This window comes from Diaphorina citri, unplaced genomic scaffold, assembly GCF_000475195.1.
Source record: "Diaphorina citri unplaced genomic scaffold, Diaci psyllid genome assembly version 1.1 scaffold62, whole genome shotgun sequence".
NCBI lineage: Eukaryota > Metazoa > Arthropoda > Insecta > Hemiptera > Psyllidae > Diaphorina > Diaphorina citri.
The window spans coordinates 9367-31027 of record NW_007377499.1 but is presented as its reverse complement, the minus strand read 5'-3'; the positions used below and the strand labels follow the sequence as shown (position 1 = coordinate 31027).

Genomic DNA, 21661 nt, shown 5'->3' with positions numbered 1-21661 from the left:
TTTTGTATACCACCTTTTCAAAATTTCCCATTTAAACCTGTAGTACACACATACGTACGTACGTGCGTACGTACGTACGTACGTACCTGTAGTACACACATACGTACATACATACGTACAGACCATGGGCTAAAAATCACTTTTTTGACATCAGGGGATCCCAAGCACTGTGGTGGGGATAAAAAAAGTGACCACAGTGGAATATTTTGGATTAGGAAAAATTTCCATTTCACATAAATAAAATACCCCTTAAAAGTGGTTAACGCCCCTCACGTCATAAACACACTTCCACGTGAGGGGAAGTAGTGACCTTGAATGAACCGCGCTGAGGTTAGCGGTTAGATGCTAAATAAAATGCACCAACTGATAAAAATTCTTTTATTTTTTTAAAAATTGAACACATTTCAAATTTTTAAATTTTCGCGGGTCAAAATAAAATTTGGACCGATTGCAATACTTTCATTACTAGTATAGCTCCGCTATACTGTGGTAATAGAAAGGGTCAAAATGTAAACAAAAAGCCTCTTCCACACTTCGATACAAATGTGCGCGCGTGAGGTTTTTTACTTTTCATTACCTCTCTCATTGTGGAACATGTGGGGAACTCTATGCATTATGGACAACCACGTGAGGTCAAAATGTAAACAAAAAGCCTCTTCCACACTTCGATACAAATGTGCGCGCGTGAGGTTTTTTACTTTTCATTACCTCTCTCATTGGGGAACATGTGGGGAACTCTATGCATTATGGACAACCACGTGGTTATTGAAGAAAAATTCCATGCCGTAGATGGGACCTTGTTTACTAGGCGTGCTTTTAACCACCGAGACGGGTCAGTTTGTCTGCCTGCTGTCTGGTTTTGATGAAATTTGGCAGTAGATACCTATTATTGTTCAAAAACATTTTAAGCAAAATTTTTTTCTAGATACCTATTATTATTATTTTTTTTTTTTGTGCTTGATTGATTCCTTGAGGCCAGTCTAGTTAGCTTGGAGGGTAGCGCGTCTGTCTTGCAAGCGCTAGGTCCCGGGTTCGATTCCCGCCCGAGGAGAAGTTTATCCTACACGGATAAGGTTTGTTCTCAGAACGGCTGGCTTTCTCCTATCGTGTCTTCCTCTCTTCGATTTCAGGATAGATTTTTGGCTGGGGAAAAAAAAAAAAAAAAAAAAAAAAAAAAACAACTGGGTATGTACATATCTACTTACCTAGATTAAAAAGATTTCAAGCCACTTTCAATTTCAACTCATTTTGAGTACAGACCTACTTATGAAAATGAATACAGCCTCCTAAATACGGCCCTGTACAGATCACCTAGCTATTTAGTCATTCTTCTTTCTTACGTACCTAGGAGAGCAATTGTTCCAACAGGTATACCTCCACCTGAAATCAAGATAAAAAGACAGGTATATTACAGATAGATATTCCTTTATGCTGGCCACTCAACAGTTGAAACACGTGTGACGGAAAAAGCTTCAGACATGTATAGGTAGGTCAGACTGTCTATATTCCTTTATGCTGGCCACTCAACAGTTGAAACACGTGTGACGGAAAAAGCTTCAGACATGTATAGGTAGGTCAGACTGTCTGAGAGACCTAGGTCTGAAGTTTTTCCTACCACACACATTCTGACTGTCTGACAGACCACAGATTGTTACAGTTGTGGTGTAAGTGGCTAGCCTTATACATAATTAAATCACTACAATAGAGGCCAAGTGTTGTGGCTATCTGGTTGGGTGACCATTTCAGCAATAATGTGCCGACAGAATCAAACCCACAACCCAGTGCTTACAAGGCTTAGCTTTAGAACTAACACTGGAGAGCAATAATGACTTGGATACTCTTGTACTAACCTATTATTGGGTCCAATGTTATGATACCGGTTGATGTTAGAAGTAGGGACCTCACTGCTGATACCTTGGTACCTGGCAATGATGTAAACCTACGCGCAGTCATCTGAATTCTGAAATAATAGCTAGGTTTACTTAATGAAACAATCAAAATCGAGAATAAATTAATTTTTTTTAATACAAATAAAAAAAATAATGATAATAAAATAAAAAGGCACTGATAAAAAATTCTTTTATTTTTTTAAAAATTGAACACATTTCAAATTTTTAAATTTTCGTTGTGATCAAAGAATTGAACATTCATGGGCATGCCTTTGACATTTGGTAACTTTGTGACGGAAGGATGATTGATGAGTGTATCGTAGATGTTGGGTGTCAGAAGTTCACATATCTCGGGTCTCATTCGATGTTGAACTTGCAGAGTGACATGAGGCAAGTCATTGTTGATCATTCGTTCAAATAGAGATACATCAAAGTAAAAGTCTCTTTGTGATCAAAGAATTGAACATTCATGGGCATGCCTTTGACATTTGGTAACTTTGTGACGGAAGGATGATTGATGAGTGTATCGTAGATATTGGGTGTCAGAAGTTCACATATCTCGGGTCTCATTCGATGTTGAACTTGCAGAGTGACATGGGGCAAGTCATTGTTGATCATTCGTTCAAATAGAGATACATCAAAGTAAAAGTCTCTCGCCAGTTCGTATATACAGGTTCTTGGTCGGAGTTGCTTGTGATCTCCTATAAGAACCACATGTTCACTATGTTTACTCAGAGATGCAAGGATATGTGTCTCTAATACTTCAGCAGCCTCCTCTATCACGACGATCTTTGGTTTCAACTCACACAATACCGAATGTATTTTAGCAGCTTTGGTTGTAGTCATTGCAATCACGTCTTTAGTTTTCAGTATGCTCAACAGTTCTGGGTTTCGAATAGATTCTTCAAACTGTCGAGAGAGTCTCTTATATCGGATGCCAACACTTTTCATTTGTGTGTATAGAAGACGCCTATAACTTTCCAACCAATACCAATACAGTTCCCACCGATGTCCGATATTCATAGATGTGAGATCATGACTACTTGATATGTTTTATATCGGATGCCAACACTTTTCATTTGTGTGTATAGAAGACGCCTATAACTTTCCAACCAATACCAATACAGTTCCCACCGATGTCCCATATTCATAGATGTGAGATCATGACTACTTGATATGTTCTTTATAATCGTGCTTTCGAGAGTCTCTTATATCGGATGCCAACACTTTTCATTTGTGTGTATAGAAGACGCCTATAACTTTCCAACCAATACCAATACAGTTCCCATCGATGTCCCATATTCATAGATGTGAGATCATGACTACTTGATATGTTCTTTATAATCGTGCTTTCAATCTCTTTCAAGTTCACATTGCCATGACTCAGTGCATAGAGTGAGCCTTTCACAAGTTGACATAGCGTTTGTAATCTTTCTACTTTGTTTTGCAGTTCTATTTTAGTTGAATCCACGACAAATCGATTTCTTGACTGTTCATTTTGCATGTCACGTAAGAGCTCCATTGATAATTCAATTTCATTTTCAATTTGACCTACATCCAGAGTGTAGAATACTTCTTCACATCTATCCATTGAGTTCTCACTAGAACTAGAACTCTCATAGTCATATTCATCCTCACTCTCACTTGTACTTGACATTTGGTTTCGAGCTATTTGTTCTTTTCTCAGTTGGCTCAGACTCAACTGAAAGTTACCATTGGTAAGCCACGCCTCTAGAGCGCCAGGCGTTTTGAATACAAACTGGCTGACATCATCCATGAATTGTTCGAGATATTTGGCGTTCACAATACCACTGAGTGAATTGACCAGGTTGATTTTGTAGCTAATACGTTCTATGTGATCCTCACAACCATGACAACTCTTGAGAATACCCTTCTTGGGAAAACTACTTGGTATATTGAACGGGGATTTTATAAACATGAAGAAGTAAGCTTTCATGAGTTGTGCATCATATGTTCTCTGTTCATAGGTTTCTGTTTTGAATGATCGCACTCTCATCGTGTATTTACCGTGTTTGTCTGGAGAGAAAATACTATCAAAGTCTTCGATTTGTGCCATCGCTTTTTGTTTTTTTCCCCCTTTCTTCACTGATTTTATAGCGTCTGAAATGGCATAGAATGTTTCAATCATTTGCAAGTAGTTGTAGGGTTTGACCTTGTTGTTATTTCTAGAATATCCGAGCCGGCATACGTTCTGAGTGTATTTGAGTACACCTTCTACAAACTGGTCTAGCGCATGGTTCGTATAACATACTATCAGTATAGGTCCAGACATGTATCGCGCCAGCTCCTTATTCTTCAAGAAACCTTCGACGATTCGAAGAGCCACATAGGTTTTGCCTGTACCAGGAGGGCCTTGTATGATGGCAAATTCTCTAGTGAGGTCAAAACTCCGAAAAAATAACTGTAAAAGGTCTAAAATTCAATTTTCATTTTCCGTTCTAATGAAAGAGTTCAAAGATGTGTGACATAAAACTTCAGACTTCAGGCATTTTTCGTATTTCGTCCGCTAGGTAGCGCCAGTATGCGAGCACGCTTGCGGAGGAGCAGAAAGAAATGCGCAGAAACCTATGCGCACAAAACACATTCATGTGTTGCCTGCGAGGGAGCTTTGCTTGGGACATTTGATGTGACGTCATCGTGTACGGGAGCGTATGTCGTGACGTCAGAGTTCAAGATTTACCGGTATTTTTTAAATCGATTTATCTCGGGATCTAGAAATCGTAGAAGAAACTGTTCTTTTGTGCGAACGCCATACATTTCGTGTATATGCAATGTGCCAATAAGCATCGTATGCTTTCACCTTTCATGTAGTGGATGTGGTAATGGAGCAGTCGCAAATGGGTAAAAATTATTAATGAATGGTCGATTCCTATGTAAAAAGTTGTGAAAAATCCAAATCTGAGGTCAATCCTCCGAGAAAATAACTGTGAAAGGTCGAAAATTCTTCTTGAACATTGGCGCTCAAATCATAGGCATCTAGAATGCTGCTATGCTTGTTAAAGTACACGGGTGCTTTGATATGACGATTTGCATGAATAACATAATTTGCAAATGGAAAGTTTTCATTGGAGAAAGTTTGTAATGTTTTCATGACGTAGAGGTAGGGAGCGAAGAATGAAGATTCTTCTTGAACATTGGCGCTCAAATCATAGGCATCTAGAATGCTGCTATGCTTGTTAAAGTACACGGGTGCTTTGATATGACGATTTGAATGAATAACATAATTTGCAAATGGAAAGTTTTCATTGGAAAAAGTTTGTAATGTTTTCATGACGTAGAGGAAGGGAGCGAAGAATGAAGAGGGTTCAATCATAGCGTAGGAAGGACTGAATTCATTGAACTCTAAATGCCTTCCGTTACAGAGATCTACAGTGATAACTCTACGATATAACATTTCATGGAAATCAGTAAATACTACAAAACCAAAGAAAAAGGTTTTGAAATTATCGCAAGAAAATGCAAGTAAGGTTCCATTGAATAATGACCGCGTGGTTCTCCATTGGTTGTTTTTCATTTTTAAATCAACATCAAAACAGAAATCATAACCTACAACCTTCTTTCTTGCTGCCATGCAGATAAATCGACATTTTGGATACAAGGTAATGTATTGGTTTTGATGCAGTTCCCCATATTCGGTAAACTCTCGTCTCATTTCATGGATACCTTGAAAAGAAGAAATTTATTTTCAACAATCGAATTAATTTCTCAGTTTCCCATCTACAGTATGAGAAAAACAGTTGATGACGTTTATGTCAAGATATGTCGTAGTCAACATCATTGAAGGAAGAAGAGAAGGAAAAAAAGGAAGAGGAAGGCCCCGCATGAGCTTCATGGAGCAGATCATGGAGTATGCTGGCACAGATTCCTACAGTGAGCTGAAGAGATTAACCCAAGACAGAGAAGTATGGAGAAGAGTTGCCAACCAATCCTTGAATTGAGATGATAGATAGAGAGATGTCAAGTACGCCCTTTACCCATGGAATATCACAAAACTGAATTGCAGTTGTACATGTAGTTAATGTCACAGCATTATACAAGGTATTAGACCTTTATCTGCTTGTAATAGTACCACAGGTAACCACAGTGATCGCTGTACCGAGAATGAAATTCATCTGTTTGGAATAAAGTTTACCCCGGGCGGGAATCGAACCCTCGACCTAGCGCTTACAAGGAATACGTGCTACCTAAAAGCTAATAAAGTAATTTTTCAAATTGGATCTCCGCCCGTGCTACTCACAAGTTTAACACTACAGAGGTTACATTTCACTGCAGTGTAAACATCAAAAGGTTCACCCAATACTAATAGCCTAATACCCATGACCTTTTCTAGAAAAAATAGTTGACTTACCTTCCCGCAGTGGTGCTATGAAGTCTTCTCTCAATAGTTTGAAGTGAACGTTCAGATGATGTACTGGAGATTTATAGTTGCCTTTGACCACATTACGGTAAATATCTTCTTGTCCTCGGGAGAGAATTTCATCTATTTGTGGCTCAAGAGGAATGTACTTGTAATGTCGAATCTTTCGATTGCTTGGTTTTGTAGTGTACGACATTTCTACTGGAAGATTTTCGGGTGGAAGGTCGACATTTGATTTCTTGGGACTAGAAATGGTTTTGGAAGAAAGGTTTAACTGTGCAAGACCTGAGGTGACTTCCTCCTCAGCTTTCTGTTGACCTGTAATGTAAACACATCATGGAAATTCTATCATATCGAAATCAACAAGTGTCATGTTCGTTTGTAAGAAAGAAAACCCATGGCAACAAATAAACTGGGACCAATTCACCAAATAGCGAAATATAAAGAAATTTTTTTTTTTTCCACCAATTAAAACTGGTAATGAAGTCATGACTTGCAAAATCCTAGCAAGAATTAAATCAAATCAATTTTGTGGGAAAAAGCTACAACTCTTTTATTTTTTATTTTTATTATTATTGAGATTCTATGCCCTTCTTTCTGACAGATGAGATAATGTAGATAATACAATATTATGCCCTCAGTACTAAGTCTTACTTACTTGGTGTTTCTTCAAATTCCTCATCACTGCTGAATTCAGCATTGAGTATCACTCTAGTAGATCCTGATATCTCATCCACACTAATTTGTATTATGCCCTCAGTACTAAGTCTTACTTACTTGGTGTTTCTTCAAATTCCTCATCACTGCTGAATTCAGCATTGAGTATCACTCTAGTGGATCCTGATATCTCATCCACACTAATTTGATCTATGTTCAAGGCCAGAGCATTTTCAACATCAGTCTGGTTTGGGTTTGAGGCTAGATTATTTTCCGATGTTATAGTCTTGAATACTCTAGACGTACGTCTTTCAGGGATTTCAGTGTGCCGTTCTTTCTCATGTGGGAACAGAAGATGAGAATATGTCTGGATGTTTTTCGTGAGTTTTGCAAAGAAGCCACTCCCACTTGTCTTGATCTTTGGACTGGTAGGGTCTGCCATTTTTCTTGTAATTCTCAAGACACTGGAAAATTCTTACTCATTTATTTCCTCACTTTTGGAAATGTATTTTTATATTGACTACAATTACAAGGTGAGGATATAAGTGATGGTTTGTGACAGAGCGCTGAATTGTTCAATTGGGAGCCATTTCTGAAATCAAAGAAATATGTAAAATGACTACCTACTTATTTAGGGGTTTCACTCTAATTCTCCTAAAATCATAAATCAAAGAAATATGTAAAATGACTACCTACTTATTTAGGGGTTTCACTCTAATTCTCCTAAAATCATAATCTGGGCATAATAAGTATGATCTGGGCATAATAAGTATTTTCAATTCTTCTTCTGCCCTTACAAGATTATTAAATGTCAAGAGAAAATAATGAGCAGAAAATAGTTTCATGAAAATAGTCCAACTCTGAATCAATTCTTTATCTTGGAGAGCTGTCTGAGAGTATTTACTCAATCATGTGATAATCACCTACCTTGGTGGTACTACACTACACCATTGAGATGAATACACTTACCCAATAATCAGGAGAGAATAGGTTCAATTCAAGCCAAGATATGTTATTTCATGCTCAAAAAAGAATTTTATCACAATAGTAGTACATAGTAGAGTCCTATATTCACATAGTACACATTAATACTGTACACTTTGTATGACTTTGTACTATGCACCTGTTGTAATCCTGTACAATAAAATAAATAAATAAATATATACACTAAGTATTACTTATTACTTCGAATCAATTCTTTATCTTGGAGAGCTGTCTGAGAGTATTTACTCAATCATGTGATAATCACCTACCTTGGTGGTACTACACTACACCACTGAGATGAATACACTTACCTAATAATCAGGAGAGAATAGGTTCAATTCGAGCCAAGATATGTTATTTCATGCTCAAAAAAGAATTTTATCACAATAATAGTACATAGTCGAGTCCTATTCACATAGTACACATTAATATATACACTAGTCTTACTTATTACTTTACACAAATAGATAAACTAAAAGCACCTAAAGTGTTTCAGCCTGTGGGCAATATGAACAAGGTACAATTATATTCTCTTCTATCTACATACTTACACTTATTTTGCAAATACTATTGCCTTGTAGATGTAGATAGATACCTATGGTTAATTTTGTGTTATAGATATTATTAGCAAAATTTTATTGTGTAAGTATTACTTTACACAAATAGATAAACTAAAAGCACCTAAAGTGTTTCAGCCTGTGGGCAATATGAACAAGGTACAATTATATTCTCTTCTACATACATACTTACACTTATTTTGCAAATACTATTGCCTTGTAGATTGTAGATAGATATCTACGGTTAATTTTGTATTATAGATATTATTAGCAAAATTGTGTAAGTGGTTATCCTATCAGTACATACAGGGTGTGGATCATTTCCAACTACTTCTTACCAGGGTTTAGGGTTGACTTGTAAAATAACATTAATAATTAATTGATTGAATGTTGTGATACAACATGTGTTATAAGTTGTAACACAATTGCTTTTACATTTTGTTTGTAAGTCTGTCAGTCTTTTGAGCTAAATTAGGATATTGGGGGGTCCGTAAAGAGCTTTGGTTTTTTATTATTATTATTTTTTTTTTAAGTTTTACCTCCAATTCACTAATCACACTTTGACTATTTTAGAAAATTGCACATAAAATTATGCCAACCTGTGTGCAGTCATCAATTCACAGACCTTAACTACTGATATGACTGATATCACAGCTCATTTTTTGTTCCTTTGTCAACAATATGATTCACAGCATTATTTGCTTTACCAACTCTTCTCGGCAATATAGCTTGGAAGAAGTAAGTAGCGAGGTACTGCAAAATTTCTAATCAAAATGTACACAAACTCACAACGTATTGAATTGTTCCACAGTGACAACTGTGGACCAGTAGTGTTTTATGAGATTTTCAAAAAATCTAAACCCATACATCCCACCTAGTTAGGTTAGAGAGTAGCACATCTGCCTTCTAAGTGCTAGATTATGGGTTTGATTCCTGCCTAGGGTAGATTTTATCCTAAACAGATAACAATGTTTGATCTTTGTTTACCTATCCTGTTATCTTTCTCTTTTTGCTTTTGGGATGATGAGACCTTATCAGTTGCAGTTCCCTCTATTATTATTATTTTTTTTTTGACAGAGAAAAGTGATGACTTCAAACCACAGAGAACTGAGAGCAAAAAACTCTATGCACTATGCTCCACTCTGTTTATAGCCCAATACCACCAGCAGATTGGTATACTGGATATTGGTTTATAACTTTTTGTAGAGCTAAAACAGCTTCCACTATTGAAAATCTCATGACACAGCACTGCAACAGGAATGAATCTCGATACAACCTAACCTAAACAACAACTAGATTTCTGGCCTTATCAGCAGATAATTCAGCTCACGAACCTCTCAACTTACATATTGCTCCTGATAAGGATAATTGCTTACATAGCTTTCCATTACCAATATTGTGTTGGTCAGGCATTACAGCTCAGATTTTCAGAATGGCAGATTTATTTGGGTAGGTACTTACTGTTTGATTTCAATCTCACTTTTCTCCATCAGGGATTCGTCATTGTCAGTGCTTTGTCCAGACTCCAATCCAAAGTTCACTTCCACTTTTCTATGCTTGAATTCGATCACCTTTTATGATTTTTATCAACATTCTTATCGGTGTTTCGTGTTTCCCACAAGTTTTGTTATCGTTATCAACAAAAAAAGCAACAAGTCAGGAACAAAGAAAACGATAAGAAACGCCTTGTTTTTACCAGTCAACAGCATGATGAGACTTTATCAGTTGCAGTTCCCTCTATCAAACTTTTTTTTTTTTTTTTTTCGACAGAGAAAAGTGATGACTTCAAACCACAAAGAACTGAGAGCAAAAAACTCTATGCGCTGTGCTCCACTCTGTTTATAGCCCAATACCACCAGCAGATTGGTATACTGGATATTGGTTTATAACTTTTTATAGAGCTAAAATAGCTTCCACTATTGAAAATCTCATGACACAGCACTGCAACAGGAATGAATCTTGATACAACCTAACCTAAACAACAACTAGATTTCTGGCCTTATCAGCAGATAATTCAGCTCAAGAACCTCTCAACTTACATATTGCTCCTGATAAGGATAATTGCTTACATAGCTTTCCATTACCAATATTGTGTTGGTCAGGCATTACAGCTCAGATTTTCAGAATGACAGATTTATTTGGGTAGGTAGGTACTTACTCTTTGATTTCAATCTCACTTCTCTCCATCAGGGATTCGTCATTGTTAGTGCTTTGTCCAGACTCCAAAGTTCACTTCCACTTTTCTATGCTTGAATTCGATCACCTTTTATGATTTTTATCAACATTCTTAATTTTTTATCGGTGTTTCGTGTTTCCCACAAGTTTTGTTATCGTTATCAACAAAAAAAGCAACAAGTCAGGAACAAAGAAAACGATAAGAAACGCCTTGTTTTTACCAGTCAACAGCCTGTATAGTTGTACATGGAGTGTTTGCACATTGTATAAACAATACGAAAGTCAGGCGTAGTTTAAAACAATCTCAGCCCCATTGAAGCAGTTGCAAATGGGTAAAAAATATTAATAAATGGTCGATTCCTGCGTAAAAAGTTGTGAAAAATCCAAGTCTGAGGTCAAAACTCCGAAAAAATAACTGTAAAAGGTCTAAAATTCAATTTTCATTTTCCGTTCTAATGAAAGAGTTCAAAGATGTGTGACGTCAAACGTTTTATCTTTTTCTTTGTAAAATATTACGAGACTATTGAGTTTTTTGACGTTTAAAATATAATAAATTACGTAAATAAAAGTAAATAGGTATATACGAGTAAAAAAAGTAAAAAACATGCTTCAATTCGAATTGTGAGGATGTAAAATGTGTGCAATTAGTGTGTGAATTTATCCCACGACAATGTCAAATTTGAATACGGGAATCCGATTGGGTTAAAATAAACACTTGCAAGTGAGTATAATAACAGTTTGGTGGTAGGTATCTATTAAGAACAATACCATGAGGTATTTATGGGTAATTGTCTCATTTTCAGTAATAGCTGTAAAAGCAGGTAACTAATGCTCATAATATATAAGTAGCATTGACTCATTCATTAACTGCTGCTGCCTACGCACTGTAATGGTTAAAAAATTTGCCTCTTATTGACTAGTAGGTAGATACTCAATACAATATTAATGAGACGATTGCTGATTTTGAACCAAATAGTCTACCAAATTTATACGAAAAAAAATCTAAGATTTGATGGTTACACAACAACATGTTGTTTTGCTGTGTTCAAACTGTTCATTAAGTAAAGTAAGTAAGTCTCTCCCCCTCCCCCTCTCTCTCTTCCTCTCTCTCTCCCTCTCTTCCTCTCTCTCCCTCTCCCTCTCTCCCTCCCTCCTTCTTTCCCTATCTTCCTCTCATAGCTCCTGTACAAAGTCAATATTATACCAATACCCAATATAAATCGATTTATCTCGGGATCTAGAAATCGTAGAAGAAACTGTTCTTTTGTGCGAACGCCATACATTTCGTGTATATGCAATGTGCCAATAAGCATCGTATGCTTTCACCTTTCATGTAGTGGATGTGGTAATGGAGCAGTCGCAAATGGGTAAAAATTATTAATGAATGGTCGATTCCTATGTAAAAAGTTGTGAAAAATCCAAATCTGAGGTCAATCCTCCGAGAAAATAACTGTGAAAGGTCGAAAATATTTTCATTTTCCGTTCAAATGAAAGAGTTCAAAGATGTGTGACGTCAGACTTCAGGCAGTTGCCTCGCTAGGTAGCGCCAGTATGGAAGCACGCTGGCGGAGGAGCAGAAAGAAATGCGCAGAAACGTATGCGCACAAAACACATTAATGTGCTGCCTGTGAGGGAGCTTTGCTCGGAACATTTGATGTGACGTCATCGTGTAGGCGAGCGTATGCCGTGACATCAGAGTTCACGATTTATCGGTATTTTTTTAATCGATTTATCTCGAGATCTAGAAGTCGTAGAAGAAAAAGAAAATCGTAAGCGCAACTGTTCTATTGGATGCTTTTCTCAAAGTCGACAGCCCACAGCTATAAAGGTGTGCAAATTAAGAAATTAAATAATGAGCCATTGAGGAAGGTAGTACGAATTTGGAGCAAATTTTTCTTTGCTTTATTAATATTGTTAGTAGGTACAATACCAACTGGTACATACGAGTATGTATATTAACATAAATAGATAAAAATTGTATTAAAAAAAGCATATACATAGTCATTTACCTATTTTTCAAGGTATGAAATATTAAAATATACTCGTAGTCAATGCAGGATACTTAGTTACATTTTTGAGTGGACACAGTTATGTTGGGCAATATATCGTAGAGCGATGACATTTTGTATGCATTCCTAGTAAGTTTCATATACGCGACTTGGGTGATCTATTAATTATCTCTTGTTATTTTACCACCGGAATTGAATTTTTACAGTAATTTGAATTTTTTTTTAATGTAACTTAGTACGAACCACCCAAGGGTTACTTGTGATTTTAATTTCAAGGTGGTCCACGGAAGTCAATAGCATTTATTACCGTTAGTAAACAGTTAGCATAAATGGGGCATCTTGTTCTATTATTAATTATCTCTTGTTATTTTACCACCGGAATTGAATTTTTACAGTAATTTGAATTTTTTAAATGTAACTTAGTACGAACCACCCATGGGGTTACTTATGATTTTAATTTTAAGGCGGTCCACGGAAGTCAATAGCATTTATTACCGTTAGTAAACAGTTAGCATATTGGGGCATCTTGTTCTACTATTAATTATCTCTTGTTATTTTACCACCGGAATTGAATTTTTACAGTAATTTGAATTTTTTAAATGTAACTTAGTACGAACCACCCAAGGGTTACTTATGATTTTAATTTTAAGGTGGTCCACGGAAGTCAATAGCATTTATTACCGTTAGTAAACAGTTAGCATATTGGGGCATCTTGTTCTACTAAAGTCTAAACAAAGACCAGCAAAATATTAGGACAAAAGAAGAAAGTTTACGTGAAAATTATGGAAAAAATCATGGGAGTTGGCCCCTCTCAAAGTGGTAATAAATACATATAAATACTTGTATTCAGCACAACTTATTTTTATAATTTAGACAATTTTTCGATTTTTAGGGTGAAAAGTTCAATTTTTTTTTTTCATTTTTTTTTTTTTACATTGACTATAGGAACGGCTGGCAGGTGGTTTATACCAAGAGAAACGACTAGCAGCTTATAACGGCACTTGAGGGAACGTGGCCTTATCTTTCCTGTAGGTATTCTTCCTGGTAACCTTGGATGCCAATCTGTGATCCAAATCTTTCGAGTGAAATCCGCTGAAGTTTTCCCTGTAAAACACAAAATACATCATTGATTGAACGAAAAGAGGTCCAAGTTTTAACTGTATGCTTTTCTTAGAAGTTTTATACCATATTAGCAGGTTTTCGCGCTTCACCACGAAAAATAAATCACCGAAAAGAGGTCCAAGTTTTAACTGTATGCTTTTCTTAGAAGTTTTATACCATATTAGCAGGTTTTCCGCGCTTCACCACGGAAAATAAATCAGCGAAAAGAGGTCCAAGTTTTAACTGTATGCTTTTCTTAGAAGTTTTATACCATATTAGCAGGTTTTCCGCGCTTCACCACGGAAAATATATCCGGGTTTGAGATCGGTTTGAATTTCGGCAAAATCCTCTCAAATTCTTATTTTTTTATGCTATCTTTGCGTAATTTAAACCCCCACAAAACACACGAAGTCGGAGTTGGCTTCAATTCTGTATTGAACTCGGTATTAAGTATAGTTCAATCCTAGATCGATTTTCTGATTTGGTGAACCTCCCTCCAAGTATGTCCAAATTTCTCTCGAAGTTTTAATCCTTTTCAAAAGAATACTGCAATTTACAAACCCCAAGGTTTACACTTTGTAAGATAGCTTTTGGTTTTATTAAAAAAAAAAATGCTATCTTTGCGTAATTTAAACCCCCACAAAACACACGAAGTCGGAGTTGGCTTCAATTCTGTATTGAACTCGGTATTAAGTATAGATCAATCCTAGATCGATTTTCTGATTTGGTAAACCTCCCTCCAAGTATGTCCAAATTTCTCTCGAGGTTTTAATCCTTTTTAAAAAGAACACTGCAATTTACAAACCCCAAGGTTTACACTTTGTAAGATAGCTTTTGGTTTTATTTAAAAAAAAAAAAAAACCGTTTTATTCTTAAAAAAAGAAAAAAAGAAAAAAAAAAAAAAAAATTCAATACCGAAATGTACTAGGCTTTTCACTCCTTCTGCTCTTTCATCTCGTTATTTATCATTCCCTTTCTCACTATCCTTCGGTTGCCTTTAGTACAGAGTACAGAGTTACATTTACATTTAGTACAAGAAGGTGAAGAGACCTTTCAGTTCCCCAGGTTTAGTCCATTATTCAGAATAGCAAAAAAAACCGTTTTATTCTTTGTGTCTTACCTATAGAGAATATTATAAAGGCGATCTCCCTTATCATCCTGGCCCATCTGGGTGATAGCTTCCAATAGACAGAGCAGATTCTGCGAGAACTCTTCACTGAACTTAGTTATCCTTAGTTCATACTGTTCATCTCTGCTGAGTTGTGAACCAGTCTCATTACTATCTTCCAGCAGACTACTCGTGTGTAATGATGATGAGCTCTGCTCACTCTGAAACCCAAAAGTAAAATATTATGAAATATTTGGTTAAAAAAAAAAGAAAGAAAAAAAGATGAGTGTTTCATCGCCGTTTTTGTTTCGTAGCAAAGAAACAACTGCTACATTAGACGCATGTGGTCTGTGTCGTAGAATGCCCATCCCGTACTATGCCTCTTATCAGATGGGCGAGAAGAGACACAATATTTCCAATTTAGGTGCTGGGTCAACACGAGAACACCAGAAAGTAACCCGTTGAAATATTTGCAATCGAAAAACGAGTACAATTTCTTGTCGATGGTGGGATTCGAACCCGGGACCTTATCGAACCCACGTTTTTATCCTTTTTTTTAAGAGGTTTAAAGAGGTAACTGCAACTGCCAAGGTATTAGCGTCCCGAAAACGTAGTAAGAAGGGAGACAAGATAGGAGAAAGCTAGCCGTTCCGACAACGAACCTTATCGGTTCTGGATAAAATCCGCCCCGGGCGGGATAAGAAAAAAAAAGTCAATACCGAAATGTACTAGGCTTTTCACTCCTTCTGCTCTTTCATCTCGTTATTTATCATTCGTTATTTATCATTCGTTATTTATCACTATCCTTCGGTTGCCTTTAGTACAGAGTACAAAGTTACATTTACATTTAGTACAAGAAGGTGAAGAGACCTTTCAGTTCCCTAGGTTTAGTCCATTATTCAGAATAGTCCCCTTGGGGTGAACCTTAACCCCAAACCCATCAGTTAAAAGCGGTGAATCAATGTTAACTCCATATTTGGCTATGGAAAATATGGAAATGCATCTACATTTCACCGTATGCTCTCAGCTTCCTGCCAACCTACACCATATTCTTGACAAGAAGAATATTCCAAAATATTTGAGTGGGTTGTACAACATATGGTCCAGTGGTTCTTAAGAGTGCTGTGAGTCATTTTTGATAGTGATACCACAACCGTTCTTAACAAGTGGGTCAGTGATCTGTGGAACTCGGGAAAAGGGCCGATATCGGGGTCCCCATAGGGCCGAACAATCCCAAAATTTGTGGAACAAATGTCCTTTAGGTGTTGAACATTTTTGCCGAATTTCATCAAAATCGGACGGAGTATTCAAGAGTTATGGGGTAACAAATTTCACCCCACGAATAGTTTGTCTCAGACTTCAGTAGTAGCCTACTATTGAAGTAATGAGACTCTAGTAGTTTAGTCCTACTCGACCAGTATAAATAGGCACTGATTTAGTGTCCAAGCTATAGGTTTGGGAAACGCCAACAACTCTGCCTTCATCAAATCCATACGATTACGTCCCATAGAGATAGTCAAGATTTCAAGAAATTACAAGACTATTTCAACAAGCACACTGCACACTGCAGAGCGGTGAGTGAGCACAGTTTAGCTACTGCTCTACCATGGACTCATTCATCTGAATATTATACCGGACTATGAAGGCCGATATCGGGGTCCCCATAGGGCCGAACAATCCCAAAATTTGTGGAACAAATGTCCTTTAGGTGTTGAACATTTTTGCCGAATTTCGCCGAATTTCATCAAAATCGGACGGAGTATTCAAGAGTTATGGTGTAACAAATTTCACCCCACGAATAGTTTGTCTCAGACTTCAGTAGTAGCCTACTATTGAAGTAATGAGACTCTAGTGGTTTAGTCCTACTCGACCAGTATATAAATAGGCACTGATTTAGTGTCCAAGCTAGGTTTGGGAAACGCCAACAACTCTGCCTTCATCACATCCATACGATTACGTCCCATAGAGATAGTCAAGATTTCAAGAAATCACAAGACTATTTTAACAAGCACACTGCAGACTGCAGAGCGGTGAGTGAGCACAGTTTAGCTACTGCTCTACCATGGACTCATTCATCTGAATATTATACCGAACTCTGAAGAGTCTGCAGTATCCGTACCCAGGGCCCTATTTAGGGAGCCGAGGGAGCCCGGGGTAGAACCCAAAGTTTGCCGAGAAATGAATAGTTCATCCCTAAAGGCTGAAGGGAATTTACGAATTTAGCTAAAAAGAAAATTCACAGAGTCTATAGAATTTGACGAGGAGGTTCTTATTAATGAATGCTGTAATGTTCACAAAAAAATATCAAGAGGCTCTCAGCTTCACCACAAATTCTCAAATCTTAATCCCAAGTTCAGCAATTCAAGTAGACAAAACTTGTAGAAAACTGTATAGAACATAACTTGGACTTCGAAGGCGTCCTTATTCCTTAATGTCTCATGATTTGGATTTTAGATTAAGATTTAGTCATTGCGATACCAACGGCAAACTCGCGGTATTTACACGATTCTTATAACCATGAACTTCCGAGAACGAACCTTATACATACTTTCTTTCAAAATAAGGTCATGCTCTGTAGTTCTGTTGAAAAAACACTCTCATATACATACAACCTACCTTTGACGAAGGCGAAGAAAATCCCTCTCATCTACCTCCCTACTCACCTCCTCCCTCGTCACACATGAAAGCAAAACCATTGCGCAACCAACAAGTTTCTGAGTTACACCACAATAACATTATTCCCTCCCCCTCCCCTTTCACCTCATTTATAATATACCTACTTCAGATACATATGTATAATGTACGTAGCTATGTACTTCAGATATAAAGTACATAGAGTAAATAGGTAAATACACATACATATAGGAGATTCAGATATAAAGTACATAGAGTATAGCGCAAGAACAACACCCAAACCATATTGAATGATTCAGAAAGATAGTAGTAAAAAACTATAAAGAAACTAGAGTATTTATTTATTTATTAAAAATCCCAGATGGGATAGTTTACAATGATACAATTCAGTAAATCAGTCATCTCTGATAACCAATGTCCAGAAGCAAACTGGAAGATTGGCTCTACTCCTAATATTGCCTTGGGCTGATAACCATGGATCATTAGGTCCATAGTTCCATACAACATACAACGAAGTATTCATCAGTATGGAATGGGCAATTTAGAATGGCTACGAGTAGAAAGGATGCCCAATAAGAGGAGAGAGAATTCTTGATTAATAATAATCAAGCAATTGGAACATTTGTGCAATTGTGCACAAAACTGAAGATAGCAGTACGTTATTATAGGTGTACACAGAACTTGCATAATACATATTACAAATACCAAAGTAAAGAGACTGAGACCAAAATAGGAATCACTATCAACACCTCAACTATTGAAATCGAGAACCTAATTATTGACACTACTAGATATGCCTGATTCTTCTCAATAACAACACAACCTTCACAAAAACTTTGGATTCAACTGTTAGACAAATTGAAAACCACGATCCTGATAATCGTGCTAGGAAAATTTGATACGGTACAAAATAGTGATGATTTGATGAAACTTATGAAACTGGTGTCTCCATTCTCCAATTATGGTGTTTCCTTCTTCATGGGTACGATTTCACATCCACCTATTTTTGGTGAAACTGAATGACTGAATCCAAAAATTTGATGTATTTTCAAAGTAATGGGACAGAAAATGTCAACGTCCTAAACAAATATTTACCTCGCAAACATCGTTATCATGGCGAAAGTAAAAGTCAACATGAACTTCTCAGGACAATATACATGTCAATATCATGATGGACATTCGAGACAACCTCTGCACCTGAGACCAGCCAGATAACGAAACACCTATTTGTTAGAAGTATTATTTCTTGTCTATCAAAAGCACCTATCTATTTTAAGTATGTTTTGTTTATCAAAACTCTTATCAAACAATTCAATGCAGTTGGGCTTCGAATAGTTTACAAATGGGAAATCAATTTTAATGATAACAAAACCCTCTGGTTAAACCGTGTTCATATGTACATATCAATATCACATATCACCCCTGTTTCAAAGTTGTGTACAACAAGTGTTTCTCTTGGAAGTATTCGGAAAGAAAATCGCATAAAGTCCGACAGGAACAGGTAATATGCTAGTTCAATCTGAGAAATTTGGTTTGTGTGATAGGGGCTTAACGTCGCTGTATAACTGGTAAGGTTTTTAGAGGATAGGAGGAATCAAGCTTTAATCTAAACATCAGAAAATATGTATTAGGGTACTAGTAGTGAACGGCAGAACTCAGAAGAGGGGCCCACTACCAGAGGCCCACAATCTATTGTGAGCAAACGTTCTTTTTAACTATATACACTGTGACTGGAGTGTCACCTGAACGGATAGAAGGGATAGTAATCGGACTTCACTCCGTTACAATGCATACTTGCCCTGTAGTCCTGTAGTTTCTGACCCTAGTTTCTCACTTAAGGCCACATTAGATGCACTGTAGTTTCTGACCCTAGTTTCTCACTTAAGGCCAGTAGGTTCTCTCTTGAGATAAGGAGTATGAGATCATCTAGCACAAACATCATAAATCTAATGAGAAGAGTACTTAGAGTAACACACTAACACATCATATGATTGCATACATATTATTATCATGGTGATTAGTGTAGTGGTGTACTTAATATGAGAACTGTACATATGTAGAATAAAACTACATTGAACATGATATTATGTAGGTACTATATGAGTATGAGAAGAGTACAAGACTGATATGTACAAAACCTGCCCGTTTGAATATGTAGATTTTGTAGAGGAACATATTAAGTAAATAATAACAAGCTGGGCCCTCCGAGAATTTTTTAGCCCGTAGTTTATTCGATCGTGGTTAAGGAAAATCAGTACTTATGTACCTACCTACCTAATTTGTTTAATATTCAGTTTATTATTATTGATTTGATTTTTGATTTTACTGTCATGTAATGATTTAAAATCAAGACTAGAGCCCGTATGACAACCTGGGAATCGAACCAAAAACCTCTACATCCGAAGTTCACAACACTCAGCATTACACCACCGAGGTTGGCTTCTTCACAAGATCAAATGGATTTTTCACAGAACGTGACAACCCTACGGGGGAGCAAAAGTGAGCCCCTAATGGGCGCCTTAAATTTTCTAAACGATTAAGGCACAGAGGGCTGAGGCACAGAGGGGGGTGTATTTACTAGGGACATATACCTATCAATGCTCCTTGATAAATTAGGGGAAAGTGGGAGTGGAAATAAGAGGAGAGGAGAAGGGGCTTTTTAGGGAAAATACCAATACTATTAAATGAAAGTTAAATGAATGAATGGTCCTGAATAAAATAAGGAATAAGGGAACGTAAAGGAATAAGGGAACGGTCTTTCTGAAGAAATACCATCGCTTCTAAATGAAAAAGAGACATTACCGTCGCTCTTGAGGATAAATGGAGCTAAACATCAACACGAAAATGATACAATGGTCGATAATCAGGGCCGATATCTGAGTGGTCAGGAAGGGGATAATGGTTGGGTTGGAGTAAGTAGTTCTGCTACTACCTTCGTGTAAAGAGAACTACCAGTTGGTCGGTTTCAATAGGACTAGTGTGTGAGTGAGAGAGAGAGAAAGAGGAGAAAGACAGAGGAAAAGAAAGAAGCAGAAAAAGAGAGGAGCGAAAGAAAGACTTAAGGACAGGCTAGAAGGAAGACAGTATGTTGAACGGGGATTTTATAAACATGAAGAAGTAAGCTTTCATGAGTTGTGCATCATATGTTCTCTGTTCATAGGTTTCTGTTTTGAATGATCGCACTCTCATCGTGTATTTACCGTGTTTGTCTGGAGAGAAAATACTATCAAAGTCTTCGATTTGTGCCATCGCTTTTTGTTTTTTTCCCCCTTTCTTCACTGATTTTATAGCGTCTGAAATGGCATAGGTGCTGGGTCAACACGAGAACACCAGAAAGTAACCCGTTGAAATATTTGCAATCGAAAAACGAGTACAATTTCTTGTCGATGGTGGAATTCGAACCCGGGACCTTATCGAACCCACGTTTTTATCCTTTCCTTTTGAAGAGGTTTAATAGAGGTAACTGCAACTGCCAAGGTCTTAGCGTCCCGAAAACGTAGTAAGAAGGAAGACAGGATAGGAGAAAGCTAGCTGTTCCGACAACGAACCTTGTCGGTTCTGGATGAAATCCGCCCCGGGTGGGATTAGAGGTTTAATAGAGGTAACTGCAACTGCCAAGGTCTTAGCGTCCCGAAAACGTAGTAAGAAGGAAGACAGGATAGGAGAAAGCTAGCCGTTTCGACAACGAACCTTATCGGTTCTGGATAAAATCCGCCCCGGGCGGGATTAGAACCCGCGACCTAACGCTTACAAGGCAGACGCGCTACCCTCCAAGTTAACTAGGCTCGCAAACCCAAAGGAAAGCATTATGAAATATTCGGTTTTCATCTTTTTCTTTTGAAGAGGTTTCATAGAGGGAACTGTAACACAACAACGGAGGTGTTATGGTCCTGAAATGGAATGTAAATCACGCAAACCCAAAGGAAAGCATTATGAAATATTCGGTTTTCATCTTTTTCTTTTGAAGAGGTTTCATAGAGGGAACTGTAACACAATAACGGAGGTGTTATGGTCCTGAAATGGAATGTAAATCGTTTACCTGGATGTAATCACAAAACTGAACACAGCAGGTGATGATTTGCTTGACTGTTCTCATGAGGACTGGACTGGTCAGCATACACTCCTTCATACATTGGGACAGATAAGTCCAGTGTTTCTCCATAACATCG

At 37.2% G+C, this 21661-nt stretch overlaps 2 protein-coding genes and 1 long non-coding RNA gene across 3 annotated transcripts in view; all 3 read right to left on the bottom strand.

Annotated features, from left to right (window-relative positions):
* Positions 1-7014, bottom strand: part of LOC113465280 (NFX1-type zinc finger-containing protein 1-like) — a 12545-nt gene extending 5531 nt beyond the window's left edge. Inside the window, 8 exon segments of the mRNA XM_026830175.1 lie at positions 1345-1380; positions 1851-1960; positions 2317-2888; positions 3017-3077; positions 3080-4297; positions 4916-5573; positions 6259-6585; positions 6926-7014. Coding sequence (XP_026685976.1) covers positions 1345-1380; positions 1851-1960; positions 2317-2888; positions 3017-3077; positions 3080-4297; positions 4916-5573; positions 6259-6463 — 2860 coding nt within the window. The 5' untranslated portion in view covers positions 6464-6585; positions 6926-7014.
* LOC103518759 lies at positions 1345-2055 on the bottom strand. The gene is made up of 2 exons (XR_003394020.1): positions 1851-2055; positions 1345-1380 (listed from the first exon to the last, which is right to left on the bottom strand). It is a non-coding gene; the product is annotated as an uncharacterized LOC103518759 (long non-coding RNA).
* A 22-nt stretch (positions 7015-7036) lies between the features above and the next one.
* Positions 7037-10823, bottom strand: LOC113465316. Its single transcript, XM_026830171.1, has 2 exons — positions 10624-10823; positions 7037-7516 (listed from the first exon to the last, which is right to left on the bottom strand). The coding sequence occupies exon 2, from the start codon at positions 7364-7366 to the stop codon at positions 7037-7039; it is 330 nt and encodes a 109-aa protein (XP_026685972.1). The 5' UTR covers positions 7367-7516; positions 10624-10823.
* Between the last annotated feature and the right edge of the window lie 10838 nt (positions 10824-21661).